Below are 16,164 nucleotides of genomic sequence, written 5' to 3'. Positions count from 1 at the left end.
AAAGGTAGAGGCCTGCCTGTAGTAGAGTTTTTCACAGATGCTGCAATGGGTCTTTTATAGATCTGGAGGGAAACCAATAACCGAGATACTCAGAAATTAATAAGACAGCCACCCGAGTGGCACGGTGCATCGCAGTGCCTTAGACTGTGCCACTAGAGATCCTAGCTCCTAGCTGTGCCACTAGAGATCCTGGTTCAAATCCTGGCTCTGTCAGAGCTGGCCGCGACCAGGAGACCAATGGGACGGTGAGCAATTGGCCAATCGTCATCTGGGTTAGGGGAGGGTTTGGCCAGAAGGGATGTTCTTGTCCTATCGCGCACTAGCGACTCCTGTGGCGGGCTGGGGGCAGTAAACGCTGACATGGTCGCCAGGTGTACGGTGTTTCGTCCGACACATTGGTGCGGCTGGCGTCCTTGTTAAGCGGGTATTGTGTCAAGAAGCAGTGTGGCTTTGCTGGGATGTGTTTTGGAGAATGCACAGCTCTTGACCTTCGGCCTCTCCTGAGTCTGTGCGGGAGTTGCAGCGATGGGAAAAGACTGTAACTACAAATTGGATACTATGAAATTGGGGGAAAAAGGGGGAAATTATAATGAAAAAAAAGAAATTGATAAAACTTGACTAAAAGCTACATGCAAATAAATGTTTGCAATACTTTGGTTCCACATGCCAAAACAGTATTATAGTTCCCGGCCAGTTCTATTATAGTTCCTGGCTAGTTCTAATATAGTTCCTGGCTAGTTCCTGGCTAGTTCCTGGCCACTTCTATTATAGTTCCTGGCTAGTTCCTGGCTAGTTCCTGCCACTTATATTATAGTTCCTGACTAGTTCCTGGCTAGTTCCTGGCCAGTTATATTATAGTTCCTGGCTAGTTCCTGGCCACTTCTATTATAGTTCCTGGCCACTTCAATTATAGTTCCTGGCCAGTTCCCGGGCAAGTTCTACTATAGTTCCTGGCTAGTTTATGGCTAGTTCTAATATAGTTCCTGGCCAGCTCTATTATAGTTCCTGGCTTGTTCCCAGCCAGTGCTATTATAGTTCCTGGCTAGTTCCCAGCTAGTTCCTGCCCAGTTCTATTATAGTTCCTGGCTAGTTCCTGGTCAGTTCTATTATAGTTCCTGGCTAGTTCCTGGCCAATTCTAATATGGTTCCTGGCTAGTTCCTGGCCAGTTCTAATATAGTTCTGGCTAGATCCTGGCCACTTCTATTATGGTTCCTGTCTAGTTCCTGGCTAGTTCCTGGGTAGTTTTATTATGGTTCCTGGCTAGTTCCTGGCCAGTTCTAATATAATTCCTGGTCAGTTCTATTATAGTTCCTGGCTAGTTCCCAGCCAGTTCTACTATAGTTCCTGGCTAGTTCCCAGCTAGTTCCTGGTCAGTCCTATTATAGTTCCTGGCTAGTTCCTGGCCAGTTCTAATATAATTCCTGGTAAGTTATATTATGGTTCCTGGCTAGTTCCCAGCCAGTTCTATTATAGTTTCTGGCTAGTTCTATTATAGTTCCTGGCCAGTTCTATTATAGCTCCTGGCTAGTTCCCGGCTAGTTCTATTATAGTTCCTGGCTAGTTCCTGGCCACTTCTATTATACTTCCTGGCTAGTTCCTGGCCACTTCTATTATAGTTCCTGGCCACTTCTATTATAGTTCCTGGCTAGTTCCTGGCCAGTTCTATTATAGTTCCTGGCTAGTTCCTGCCCAGTTCTAATATAATTCCTGGTCAGCTCTTTCATAATTCCTGGCTAGTTCCTGGCCAGTTCTAATATAATTCCTGGTCAGTTCTATTATAGTTCCTGGCTAGTTCCTGGACACTTCTATTATAGTTCCTGGCCACTTCTATTATAGTTCCTGGCCAGTTCCTGGCCAGTTCCTGGCTAGTTCCTGGCTATTTCCTGGCCACTTCTATTATAGTTCCTGGCCACTTCAATTATATTTCCTGGCCAGTTCCCAGGCCAGTTCTACTATAGTTCCTGGCTAGTTTATGGCTAGTTCTAATATAGTTCCTGGCCAGCTCTATTATAGTTCCTGGCTAGTTCCCAGCTAATTCCTGCCCAGTTCTATTATAGTTCCCAGCTAGTTCCTGCCCAGTTCTATTATAGTTCCTGGCTAGTTCCTGGTCTGTTCTATTATAGTTCCTGGCTAGTTCCTGGCCAATTCTAATATGGTTCCTGGCTAGTTCCTTGCCAGTTCTATTATGGTTCCTGTCTAGTTCCTGGCTAGTTCCTGGTTAGTTTTATTATAGTTCCTGGCTAGTTCCTGGCCAGTTCTAATATAATTCCTGGTCAGTACTATTATAGTTCCTGGCTAGTTCCCAGCCAGTTCTACTATAGTTCCTGTCTAGTTCCCGGCTAGTTCCTGGTCAGTCCTATTATAGTTCCTGGCTAGTTCCTGGCCAGATCTAATATAATTCCTGGTCAGTTATATTATGGTTCCTGACTAGTTCCCGGCCAGGTCTATTAAAGTTCCTGGCCACTTCTATTATAGTTCATGGCTAGTTCCTGGCCAGTTCTATTATAGTTCATGGCTAGTTCCTGGCCAGTTCTATTATAGTTTATGGCTAGTTCCTGGCCAGTTCTAATAAAATTCCGGGTCAGTTCTATTATAGTTCCTGGCTAGTACCTGGCCACTTCTATTATAGTTCCTGGCCAGTTCTATTATAGTTCATGGCTAGTTCCTGGCCAGTTCTATTATAGTTTCTGGCTAGTTCCTGGCCAGTTCTATTATAGTTCCTGGCTAGTTCCTGGCCAGTTCTAATATAGTTCCTGGCTAGTTCCTGGCAGGTTCTATTATAGTTCCTGGCTAGTTCCTGGCTAGTTCTATTATAGTTCCTGGCTAGTTCCTGGCCAGTTCTAATATAGTTCCTGGCTAGTTCCTGGCAGGTTCTATTATAGTTCCTGGCTAGTTCCTGGCCTCTTCTATTACAGTTCCTGGCCAGTTCCCGGGCCAGTTCTACATTATAGTTCCTGGCTAGTTCCTGGCCAGTTCTAATATAGTTCCTGGCTAGTTCTATTATAGTTCCTGGCTAGTTCTATTATAGTTCCTGGCTAGTTCCTGGCCAGTTCTAATATAGTTCCTGGCTAGTTCCTGGCCACTTCTAATATAGTTCCTGGCTAGTTCTATTATAGTTCCTGGCTAGTTCCTGGCCACTTCTAATATAGTTCCTGGCTAGTTCCTGGCAGGTTCTATTATAGTTCCTGGCTAGTTCCTTTGTGTGAGGCTTTGTGTGATTCACAATGTCTGAAGGTTGGAAAATCACTGAACTACACTCAACCTGATATCACCGTGACCGGGCTGAATACAGTACCTAGCAGTTTGGCCTCCTTGTAAAACTATCAGAGAATGGCCCCAATCAGTGCAGTTTACTATATTGTTAATAGATGATTAGCTATGTGTGCTAGCCATTGCAAATGGCCCTGGCACTGGTTCAGATGTTTTCATTAGCATCTGGTGAGCATCCAGAAAATCAGTGAACTGACCGCTCTCATGATGGAGAAAAGGAGGAAAGGGGGATCCAGGAAAAACAGAGAGACAGAATGAGACAGAGCATGGCAGTATGAGACAGAGCATGGCTGTATGAGACAGAGCATGGCAGTATGAGACAGAGCATGGCAGTATGAGACAAAGCATGGCAGTATGAGACAGAGCATGGCAGTATGAGACAGAGCATGGCAGTATGAGACAGAGCATGGCAGCATGAGACAGAGCATGGCAGTATGAGACAGAGCATGGCAGTATGAGACAGAGCATGGCAGTATGAGACAGGGCATGGCAGTATGAGACAGAGCATGGCAGTATGAGACAGAGCATGGCAGTATGAGACAGAGCATGGCAGTATGAGACAGAGCATGGCAGTATGAGACAGCATGGCTGTATGATACAGAGCATGGCTGTATGAGACAGAGCATGGCAGTATGAGACAGAGCATGGCAATATGAGACAGAGCATGGCAGTATGAGACAGAGCATGGCAGTATGAGACAGCATGGCTGTATGATACAGAGCATGGCAGTATGAGACAGAGCATGGCAGTATGATACAGAGCATGGCAGTATGAGACAGAGCATGGCTGTATGAGACAGAGCATGGCTGTATGAGACATAGCATGGCTTTATGAGACAGAGCATGGCTGTATGAGACAGAGCATGGCTGTATGAGACAGAGCATGGCTGTATGAGAAAGAGCATGGCTGTATGAGACAGAGCATGGCTGTATGAGAAAGAGCATGGCTGTATGAGAGAGGATGGCAGTATGAAACAGAGGATGGCTGTATCCTCTGAGAGAATATGGCTGTATGAGACAGAGCATGGCTGTATAAGAGCATGGTATGAGAGCATGGCTGTATGAGACAGAGCATGGCTGTATGAGAAAGAGCATGGCTTTATGAGACAGAGCATGGCTGTATGACACAGAGCATGGCTGTATGAGAAAGAGCATGGTTGTATGAGACAGAGCATGGTTGTATGAGAAAGATCATGGCTGTATGAGACAGATCATGGCTGTATGAGACAGAGCATGGATGTATGAGACAGAGCATGGCAGTATGTGACAGAGCATGGCTGTATGAGACAGAGCATGGCAGTATGAGACAGAGCATGGCTGTATGAGACAGAGCATGGCAGTATGAGACAGAACATGGCTGTATGAGAAAGAGCATGGCTGTACGAGACAGAGCATGGCTGTATGAGACAGAGCATGGCTGTATGAGACAGAACATGGCTGTATGAGAAAGAGCATGGCTGTATGAGACAGAGCATGGCAGTATGAGACAGAACATGGAAGCATGAAACAGAGCATGGTAGTATGAGACAGAGCATGGCTGTATGAGACAGAGCATGGCAGTATGAGACAGAGCATGGCTGTATGAGACAGAGCATGGCTGTATGAGAAAGAGCATGGCTGTATGAGACAGAGCATTGCTGTATGAGACATAGCATGGCTTTATGAGACAGAGCATGGCTGTATGAGACAGAACATAGCTGTATGAGAAAGAGCATGGCTGTATTAGACAGAGCATGGCAGTATGAGACAGAGCATGGTAGTATGAGACAGAACATGGCTGTATGAGACAGAGCATGGCTGTATGACACAGAGCATGGCTGTATGAGAAAGAGCATGGTTGTATGAGACAGAGCATGGTTGTATGAGAAAGATTATGGCTGTATGAGACAGATCATGGCTGTATGAGACAGAGCATGTCTGTATGAGACAGAGCATGGCTGTATGAGAAAGAGCATGGCTGTATGCCACAGAGCATGGCTGTATGAGACAGAGCATGGCTGTATGAGACAGAGCATGGCAGTATGAGACAGAGCATGGTTGTGTGAGACAGAGCATGGCTGTATGAGATAGAGCATGGCAGTATGAGACAGAACATGGCTGTATGAGACAGAGCATGGCTGTATTTGACAGAGCATGGCAGTATGAGACAGAGCGTGGCTATATGAGACAGAGCATGGCAGTATGAGACAGAACATGGCAGCATGAGACAGAGCATGGTAGTATGAGACAGAGCATGGCTGTATGAGACAGAGCATGGCAGTATGAGACAGAGCATGGCTATATGAGACCGAGCATGGCAGTATGAGACAGAACATGGCAGCATGAGACAGAGCATGGTAGTATGAGACAGAGCATGGCTGTATGAGACAGAGCATGGCTGTATGAGAAAGAGCATGGCTGTATGACACAGAGCATGGCTGTATGAGACAGAGCATGGCTGTATGAGACAGAAGATGGCTGTATGAGAAAGAGCATGGCTGTATGAGACAGAGCATGGCAGTATGAGACAGAACATGGCAGCATGAGACAGAGCATGGTAGTATGAGACAGAGCATGGCTGTATGGGACAGAGCATGGCAGTATGAGACAGAGCATGGCTATATGAGACAGAGCATGGCTGTATGAGAAAGAGCATGGCTGTATGACACAGAGCATGGCTGTATGAGACAGAGCATGGCTGTATGAGACAGAACATAGCTGTATGAGAAAGAGCATGGCTGTATTAGACAGAGCATGGCAGTATGAGACAGAGCATGGTAGTATGAGACAGATCATGGCTGTATGAGACAGAGCATGGATGTATGAGACAGAGCATGGCAGTATGTGACAGTGCATGGCTGTATGACATAGAGCATGGCTGTATGCCACAGAGCATGGCTGTATGAGACAGAGCATGTCTGTATGAGACAGAGCATGGCTGTATGAGAAAGAGCATGGCTGTATGCCACAGAGCATGGCTGTATGAGACAGAGCATGGCTGTATGACACAGAGCATGGCAGTATGAGACAAAGCATGGTTGTGTGAGACAGAGCATGGCTGTATGAGATAGAGCATGGCAGTATTAGACAGAACATGGCTGTATGAGACAGAGCATGGCTGTATTTGACAGAGCATGGCAGTATGAGACAGAGCGTGGCTATATGAGACAGAGCATGGCAGTATGAGACAGAACATGGCAGCATGAGACAGAGCATGGTAGTATGAGACAGAGCATGGCTGTATGAGACAGAGCATGGCAGTATGAGACAGAGCATGGCTATATGAGACCGAGCATGGCAGTATGAGACAGAACATGGCAGCATGAGACAGAGCATGGTAGTATGAGACAGAGCATGGCTGTATGAGACAGAGCATGGCAGTATGAGACAGAGCATGGCTGTATGAGACAGAGCATGGCTGTATGAGAAAGAGCATGGCTGTATGACACAGAGCATGGCTGTATGAGACAGAGCATGGCTGTATGAGACAGAACATGGCTGTATGAGAAAGAGCATGGCTGTATGAGACAGAGCATGGCAGTATGAGACAGAACATGGCAGCATGAGACAGAGCATGGTAGTATGAGACAGAGCATGGCTGTATGGGACAGAGCATGGCAGTATGAGACAGAGCATGGCTATATGAGACAGAGCATGGCTGTATGAGAAAGAGCATGGCTGTATGACACAGAGCATGGCTGTATGAGACAGAGCATGGCTGTATGAGACAGAACATAGCTGTATGAGAAAGAGCATGGCTGTATTAGACAGAGCATGGCAGTATGAGACAGAGCATGGTAGTATGAGACAGAACATGGCTGTATGAGACAGAGCATGGCTGTATTAGACAGAGCATGGTAGTATGAGACAGAGCATGGTAGTATGACACAGAGCATGGCTGTATGAGACAGAGCAGGGCAGTATGAGAAAGAGCATGGCTGTATTAGACAGAACATGGCAGTATGAGACAGAGCATGGTAGTATGAGACAGAACATGGCTGTATGAGACAGAGCATGGCTGTATGAGAAAGAGCATGGCTGTATGACACAGAGCATGGCTGTATGAGACAGAGCATGGCTGTATGAGACAGAACATAGCTGTATGAGAAAGAGCATGGCAGTATGAGACAGAGCATGGTAGTATGAGACAGAACATGGCTGTATGAGACAGAGCATGGCTGTATTAGACAGAGCATGGTAGTATGAGACAGAGCATGGTAGTATGAGACAGAGCATGGCTGTATGAGACAGAGCAGGGCAGTATGAGACAGAGCATGGCTGTATTAGACAGAACATGGCAGTATGAGACAGAGCATGGTAGTATGAGACAGAACATGGCTGTATGAGACAGAGCATGGCTGTATGAGAAAGAGCATGGCTGTATGACACAGAGCATGGCTGTATGAGACAGAGCATGGCTGTATGAGACAGAGCATGGCTGTATGAGAAAGAACATGGCTGTATGCCACAGAGCATGGCTGTATGAGATAGAGCATGGCTGTATGAGACAGAGCATGTCTGTATGAGACAGAGCATGGCAGTATGAGACAGAGCATGGTTGTGTGAGACAGAGCATGGCTGTATGAGATAGAGCATGGCTGTATGAGACAGAGCATGGCAGTATGAGACAGAGCATGGCAGTATGAGACAGAGCATGGTCGTATGATACAGAGCATGGCTGTATGAGACAGAACATGGCTGTATGAGACAGAGAATGGCTGTATTAGACAGAGCATGGTAGTATGAGACAGAGCATGGTAGTATGAGAAAGAGCATGGCTTTATGAGACAGAGCATGCTGTATGAGACAGAGCATGGCTGTATGAGACAGAGCATGGCTGTATGAGACAGAGCATGGCTGTATGAGACAGAGCATGGCTGTATGAGAGAGGATGGCAGAATGAGACAGAGCGTGGCTGTATGAGAACGAGCATGGCTGTGTCTGACAGAGCATAGCTGTAAGAGACAGAGCATGGCTGTATGAGACAGAGCATGGTTGTGTGAGACAGAGCATAGCTGTATGAGAAAGAGGATGGCTGTATGACACAGAGCATGGCGGAATGAGACAGAGCATGGCTGTATGAGAAATAGCATGGCTGTATGAGACAGAGCATAGCTGTATGAGACAGAGCATGGCTGTATGAGACAGAGCATGGCAGAATGAGACAGAGCATGGCTGTATGAGAAATAGCATGGCTGTATGAGACAGAGCATGGCTGTATAAGAGAGGATGGTTGTGTGAGACAGAGCATAGCTGTATGAGAAAGAGCATGGCTGTATGAGACAGAGCATGGCAGAATGAGACAGAGCATGGCTGTATAAGAGAGGATGGTTGTATGAGACAGAGCATGGCTGTATGAGACAGAGCATGGCTGTATGAGAAAGAGCATGGCTGTATGAGACAGAGCATGGCTGTATGAGAAAGAGCATGGCTGTATGAGACAGAGCATGGCAGAATGAGACAGAGCATGGCAGAATGAGACAGAGCATGGCTGTATGAGAAATAGCATGGCTGTATGAGACAGAGCATGGCTGTGTAAGACAGAGCATGGTTGTATGAGACAGAGCATGGTTGTATGAGACAGAGCATGGCTGTATGAGAAAGAGCATGGCTGTATGAGACAGAGCATGGCAGAATGAGACAGAGCATGGCAGAATGAGACAGAGCATGGCTGTATGAGAAATAGCATGGCTGTATGAGACAGAGCATGGCTGTGTAAGACAGAGCATGGCTGTATGAGAAAGAGTATGGCAGTGTGAGACAGAGCATGGCTGTATGAGACAGAGCATGGTTGAATGACACAGAGCATGGCTGTTTGAGGGATTGAATGGTGTTTACCATCTCTCTATGAGTGATTGAATGGTGTTTACCATCTTTCTATGAGGGATTGAATGGTGTTTACCATCTCTCTATGAGGGATTGAATGGTGTTTACCATCTCTCTATGAGGGATTGAATGGTGTTTACCATCTCTCTATGAGGGATTGAATGGTGTTTACCATCTCTCTATGAGGGATTGAATGGTGTTTACCATCTCTCTATGAGGGATTGAATGGTGTTTCCCATCTCTCTATGAGGGATTGAATGGTGTTTACCATCTCTCAGTCAGGGATCTGTGTGGGTGTGTGTGGGTGGGTGGGGGTTTAATGTGTGTGGTTGTCTTCTGTGTGTGTGTGAAGGTGTGCATGATGTTGTGTGTCTGTTTGTGTGTGTGTGTGAAGGTGTGCGTGTGTGTGAAGGTGTGCGTGTGTGTGAAGGTGTGTGTGTGTGTGTGTGTGTGTGTGTGTGTGTGTGTGTGTGTGTGTGTGTGTGTGTGTGTGTGTGTGTGTGTGTGTGTGTGTGTGTGTGTGTGTGTGTGTGCGTGTGTGTGCGTGCGTGCGTGTATTTGTACGTGTGTGTGCGTGCGTGTATTTGTACGTGTGTAAGTGTGTGTTTCAATCTATCTGAATTCTATCCCTTTGAATCTGCTCGTGGTAGAGAGGTTCAGAGAGGTGACGGACGACATCTAATCTTTCATTCTGCTGACAATGGGACAGCAATGAACTGCCATGTGTCTTCCATACATACCGGCACACATACAAAGAGTCGTGTTAAAATAACCTTATGGGGACACACCCTAACCACTAACCCTAAACTGAACCTTAACCCTAACCCTAAATATAATTCTAACCCTAAAACTAACCATAAATCTAACCTTAACACTAATTCCACCTTAAAACTAAACCCCTTAGAAATAGCATTTGACCTTGTGGGGACAAAATGTCCCCAGTTGGTCAAAAAAAAAAAAGTTTACTATCCTTGTGGGGACTGCTGGTCCCCTCATGTATAGTTCAACATGTCCCCATACGCACACACACATCCAAACGTGCACAAGCACGCACACACACACACACACACACACACACACACACACACACACACACACACACACACACACACACACACACACACACACACACACACACACACACACACACACACACACACACACACACACACACACACACACACACAGACTACCCCCCTCTCCCTGCCTGAGAGATGGAAAACACCACTCAACACACACACACACACACAGTTCCCCCATACCTGTAGCCAGGTAGATGATGTGGAACAGCATGTCTTTGCCTTGCACCACGTCCACAGCCACGTGGGAGAAGCGAACGTCGTCCTCCATGAAGTAAGGGACCGGCTGGACCGGCTGGATCACCTCGTTCATCAGCAGGAACTTCTGGGCATCCTGCAGGCTCCTCTCTGTCAGGTTCAAATAGGAACCATAGTCTATGGTACCACACTGGAGACATGGAGACATATTGATAAGGAATCATCTTGATAAGGAGACATATTGATAAGGAGTCATCTTGATAAGGAGACATATTGATAAGGACTATTATTGATAAGGAGACATATTGATAAGGAGTCATCTTGATAAGGAGACATATTGATAAGGAGTCATATTGATAAGGAGGCATATTGATAAGGAATATTATTGATAAGGAGCCATATTGATAAGGAGTCATATTGATAAGGAGCCATATTGATAAGGAGTCATATTGATAAGGAGTATTATTGATAAGGAGACATATTGTTAAGGAGTATTATTGATAAGGAGTATTACTGATAAGGAGAAATTTGATAAGGAAACATATTGATAAGGAGTATTATTGATAAGGAGGCATATTGATAAGGAGATATATTGATAAGGAGACATATTGATAAGGGGCGGCAGGGTCGCCTAGTGGTTAGAGCGTTGGAGGAGACATATCGATAAGGAGACATATCGATAAGGAGACATATTGATAAGGAGACATATCGATAAGGAGACATATCGATAAGGAGACATAACGATAAGGAGTCATATCGATAAGGAGACATATCGATAAGGAGACATATCGATAAGGAGACATATCGATAAGGAGACATATCGATACGGAGATATTGTGGGTAATGACCAATGGGTGGGTTTCCCTGTGAGTGCTGCTTTTTGTTTCACATCCATGATCTTATTAACACCAAAGATAACAATTACATAATTAATAATACATTCTTTCAACACCAGCTATTCTCTCTTGGAATATAAAAGGCCTAAACGGTCCTATTAAACATTGCAGCTGTCTTGATGGTCCTATTAAACGTTGTCTTGATCTACTAGCAAGAAACCATTGATATAGCAATGCTCCAAGAAACAAACTGGCTGCCTTTCCATCAGCCCCAAACACAACTAGAGATGTTCATCATAACGATACATAACAAACCCTAATTCACCATCTTGGGTAAAAGCAAAGACCAAGAAGTCAGAATAACTTTTCTTAACTTTATCCATAATGGAAAGAAAATTGCCTTCATTGTTATTTACGTCTTCGAATTCATATGTTCCTAAGTTTTCTGATTATCAGAACAGTATATTGTTAGAATTAACTGAATTCCTTCTGGTTATTTGGACAGATATGAATGCCATTTTGGACATGCGGGACAAATCTAGCGAGACCAACTGCACACACAACCATGGGTCTCCAGTATATACTCTCTGATTACAACCTCATTGATGCCTGGCAAGTACATCATCCTTATTAAGCAGAAGAGTACACTACTAAAACATCATTCTCACAGATGGATTTCATTATATTATCTTCACCTCTATTTTCTTTCATTAAAAAAACGACATCAGCTTGTCTGACCACCATGCTTACTACTGCCAACTTCAAATGTCCGAATCTCCTAAAAGAGCCACATTATGGAGGTTCAACAGAATATAGGTTCAACCTATATTCTGAGATCAATTTGAAATTGAACTAAATACATTTATAATGATTAATACAAATTGCAGTCGATTACCCTCGGATTCAATGGGATGCAACTAAAGTGTTTTATAAAAAATAATGCAATTGCATTTGCATCTGGGTTGAATAAATCACAAGTAAAGAAGATTTCAGATTTGTAAATGTTGTTAACTGTATTAGAGTGTTCTCAACAACCACTCTTGTCAGACTAGGTAGCTATTACTCTTTCTAAAGTCAAGACAGAACTTAATTTATTGATAAGACAGAGAGCAGAATTTGCCACCCATTGAGTTAGATTCAACCATTACTTTCATGGTAATCGTCCCAGTCGTTTGCTGGCCAACGTGCTACAAAGTAATGATCAATTAGCTGACACAGCAACTATTGAATCTGAAACAGGGGAATTACTATCAGAACCCAAATTCAATCCAAGTTTCTCCAACTTCTTTAAAGAGTTGTACACTTCTTTGTAATTCCACACCAAGCCAGACTAAGTCCTTTCTAAGATAATTAAGAGAGAAAAAGCCACCTCGCTGGGAGCACAAATCTCTGTTTAATGAACTCAAAAGGGCATTGGATAGAATAAAGGCAAATTGCCTGGATGGGACGATATTCCCCCTGAGGTCTATTGAACATTTTGGAATCTGTTAGGTCCACTATTGCATGAAATGACTAATACAGACGTTCACAAAGGTTCATCTGGGAGAGATGTGAATACAGCACTATTTTGGCTTTTATATATATAAAAAAAAGGTGAAGATGCCACACAGTGTTCTCACTACCGCCCCCTATCTTTGATAAACACAGATATTAATTTTTTTTTTTGTATTTATGTTGTCGTCCTGTCTTGAGACTTACTTACCAAAATTGATGGACCAAAGCGGGATTGTTAAAAACGTTTATCCTCGGATAACCTCCGTGGACTATTACGGGTGTGTCCCAATCCAAAGGCTACTGCCTTCCTGGCACCAGGAGTTAGAAGTCAGCACGTTTCCAGGAGGTAACTGCCAATTGGGACGGGATTCAGCCACAGGGGACAACGCATTCACATTCCACTGAGCCGAGAGACGTTTGTTTACATTGTAGACAGCGTAGCAGTGTGAGCAACTAGTGCTAGCGATTCAGTGAATAACTATCCAAAATGGAAATATCTGACATGAATAACAAGTTAACAAGTAAAATAATCAATCTTCTCAGTGCCTGTCCATGAATGAAGTTGACACCGCCCAGAATAATTATCCTATGGTAGAGTTCCTCCTTCTCACATAATGCTTGGTCTGCTGCTCCATTGTTGAGGACAGCACTATATGTACACTATACGATGTTTGGGGAGATCCGTTGTTTGTTATTTTTTGTTACAGTATGTTTAAGAAAGATTAATAGCCAGAATAGTGGTGTTTCACTGTGAGATTAATATTGCATTAGAGCTGCTAATGTTTTTTTTAATGATTAATTCACACAACTATCACACCTGTGCATATTATGAAATCAAAATCAAATCAAATTGTATTAGTCACAGGCTCTGAATACAACAGGTGTAGTAGACCGTATAGTGAAATGCTTACTTGCAAGCCCTTAACCAACAATGCAGATAAAAAAATACGAAATTAGTAAAGTAGTTAAAGAGCAGCAGTAAAATAACAATAGCGAGACTATATACAGGGTGTTACGGTACAGAGTCAATGTGGAGACTATATACAGGGTGTTACGGTACAGAGTCAATGTGGAGACTATATACAGGGGGTACTGGTACAGAGTCAATGTGGAGACTATATACAGGGTGTTACGGTACAGAGTCAATGTGGAGACTATATACAGGGTGTTAAGGTACAGAGACAATGTATGGGGGCACAGGTTAGTCGAGGTAATTGAGGTAGTATGTACATGTAGGTAGAGTTATTAAAATGACTATGCATAGATGATAACAGAGAGTAGGTGGGGGGAGGGCAATGCAAATAGTCTGGGTAGACATTTGATTAGATAATCAGGAGTCTTATGGCTTGGGGGTAGAAGCTGTGTAGAAGTCTCTTGAACTTAGACTTGGCGCTCCGGTACCGCTTGCTGTGCGGTAGCAGAGAGAACAGTGTATGACTAGGATGGCTGGAGTATTTGACAATTCTTAGGGCCTTCCTCTGACACCATCTGGTATAGAGGTCCTGGATGGCAGGAAGCTTGGCCCAAGTGATGTACTGTACTGGGCGGTATGCACTACCCTCTGTAGTGCATTGTGATCGGAGGCCGAGCAGGTGCCATACAAGGCAATGATACAACCAGTCATGCGCTCGATGGTGCAGCTGCAAAACCTTGTGAAGATCTGAGGACCCAGGCCAAATCTTTTCAGTCTCCTGAGGGGAATAGGTTTGGTAGTGCTTCTTCACGACTGTCTTGGTGTGCTTGGACCGAGCCAGTTTGTTGGTGATGTGGACAGGTCCATGAGAATGGGGGCGTGCTCGGTCCTCTTCTTCCTGTAGTCCACAATCATCTCCTTAGTCTTGATCACGTTGAGGGAGAGGTTGTTGTTCTGCCACCACATGGCCAAGTCTCTGACCTCCCTATAGGCTGTCTCGTCATTGTCGGTGATCAGGCCTACCACTGTTGTGTCAAATTTAATGATTGTGTTGAAGTCGTGCCTGGCAGTGCAGTCATGAGTGAACAGGGAGTATCACCTTTCAATATTAGTTATCAACGAATACACAACTGAACATCAGTGTCATGGTAACAGCGCGGCTATCTGCTTATCCCAGAAACCCTAGACCAACTCAATTTGCATACCGCCAATTTGCATACAGATCCACAGATGATGCAATCTCTATTGCACTCCACACTGCCCTTTCCCACCTGGACAAAAGGAACACCTATGTGAGAATGCTGTTTATTGACTACAGCTTAGCGTTCAACACCGTAATGTCATACATTTTAGCTCTTATTCTTATTCGTATTTTTTTTAAACTGCACTGTCGGTTAGGGGCTTGAAAGTAAGCATTTCACTGTAAGGTTGTATTTGGCGCATGTGACTAACAAAATTTGATTTGATGCAATTTAACTAGATAAGGCCTAGGCTACCTCATCTTAATGTAAGCTGTGATAAAGGATAAAGGATAACATATCCGATATAATTACATTACCAGTCAAAAGTTTGGACACACCTACTCATTCAAGGGTTTTTCTTTATTTTTACTATTTTCTGCATTTTAGAATAATAGTGAAGACATACAAAGTGTGAAATAACACTTATGGAATCTTGCAGTAAAAGTGTTGCCTTGATGAGAGCTTTGCACACTCTTGGCATTCTCTCAACCAGCTTCACCTGGAAGACTTTTCAAACAGTCTTGAAGAACTTCCCACATATGCTGAGCACTTGTGGGCTGGTTTTCTTTCGCTCTGCGGTCCAACTCATCCCAAACCACCTCAATTGGGTTGAGGTCGGGTGATTGTGGAGGCCAGGTTGTCTGATGCAGCATTCCATCACTCTCCTTCTTGATTAAATCGCCCTTACAAAGCCTGGAGGTGTGTTGGGTCATTGTCATGTTGAAAAAACAATGATAATCCCACTAAGTGCAAACCAGATGGGATGGCGGATCGCTGCAGAATGCTGTGGTAGCCATGCTGGTAAAGTGTGTGTTGAATTCTAAATAAATCACTGACAGTGTCACCAGCATAGCACCACACACCATCACATCTCTCCTCCTCCATGTTTCACAGTGGGAACCTCTGTGGTAGCAGAATTACAAGATTATGTTATGTTTATGCACCAAATGGTTGTTTAATGAAATAGAGTAAGGTTCTTAGAACTCTCTCTCTCACTTTCTGAGTTAACTGAGTGCAGTCTTTTGAAGCATGGGCTGGCAACTGATTAAGTGATGGCTTGGTGATAAGAAACTTTACAGCCACATTCTGGTCTATGATTATTGGTGCATGTGACACATATGTCTCCGGTCTGACTGAGCCTGCATTCATAGATAAGATGTGGTGTGTGTGTGTGACTCGAGATAGAGAGAGCCTGAAGGAATAGAACAAACATCTCATTGTTTGTTCTCATCCTTCCATCTGGGAAACTTAGCCTGGAGGAGTAAAATTACACCCCTCCGTGCAGATAAACGACAGGATGAACCCAGGGTGGTTTATGCTGCCCTAAT

The 16,164-nt window shown here is 44.3% G+C and overlaps 1 protein-coding gene across 3 annotated transcripts in view; it reads right to left on the bottom strand.

Annotated features, from left to right (window-relative positions):
* The window catches only part of LOC135517137 (semaphorin-5A-like), a 372,787-nt gene that overhangs the window by 157,615 nt on the left and 199,008 nt on the right, over positions 1 to 16,164 (bottom strand). For all 3 annotated transcript variants that reach the window (XR_010451994.1, XM_064941174.1, XM_064941175.1), the window contains exon 10: positions 10,338 to 10,542. Coding sequence is in view for 2 of the 3 variants with exons in the window: in XM_064941174.1 (XP_064797246.1) it covers positions 10,338 to 10,542 (205 nt within the window). In the remaining variant the exon portion in view is untranslated. The remainder of the gene's footprint in view (positions 1 to 10,337; positions 10,543 to 16,164) is intronic.

The sequence above is a fragment of the Oncorhynchus masou genome, chromosome 28, assembly GCF_036934945.1.
Source record: "Oncorhynchus masou masou isolate Uvic2021 chromosome 28, UVic_Omas_1.1, whole genome shotgun sequence".
Classification (NCBI taxonomy): domain Eukaryota; kingdom Metazoa; phylum Chordata; class Actinopteri; order Salmoniformes; family Salmonidae; genus Oncorhynchus; species Oncorhynchus masou.
The sequence above is the reverse complement of the archived record's forward strand: the minus strand, read 5'-3'. Positions and strand labels throughout refer to the sequence as shown.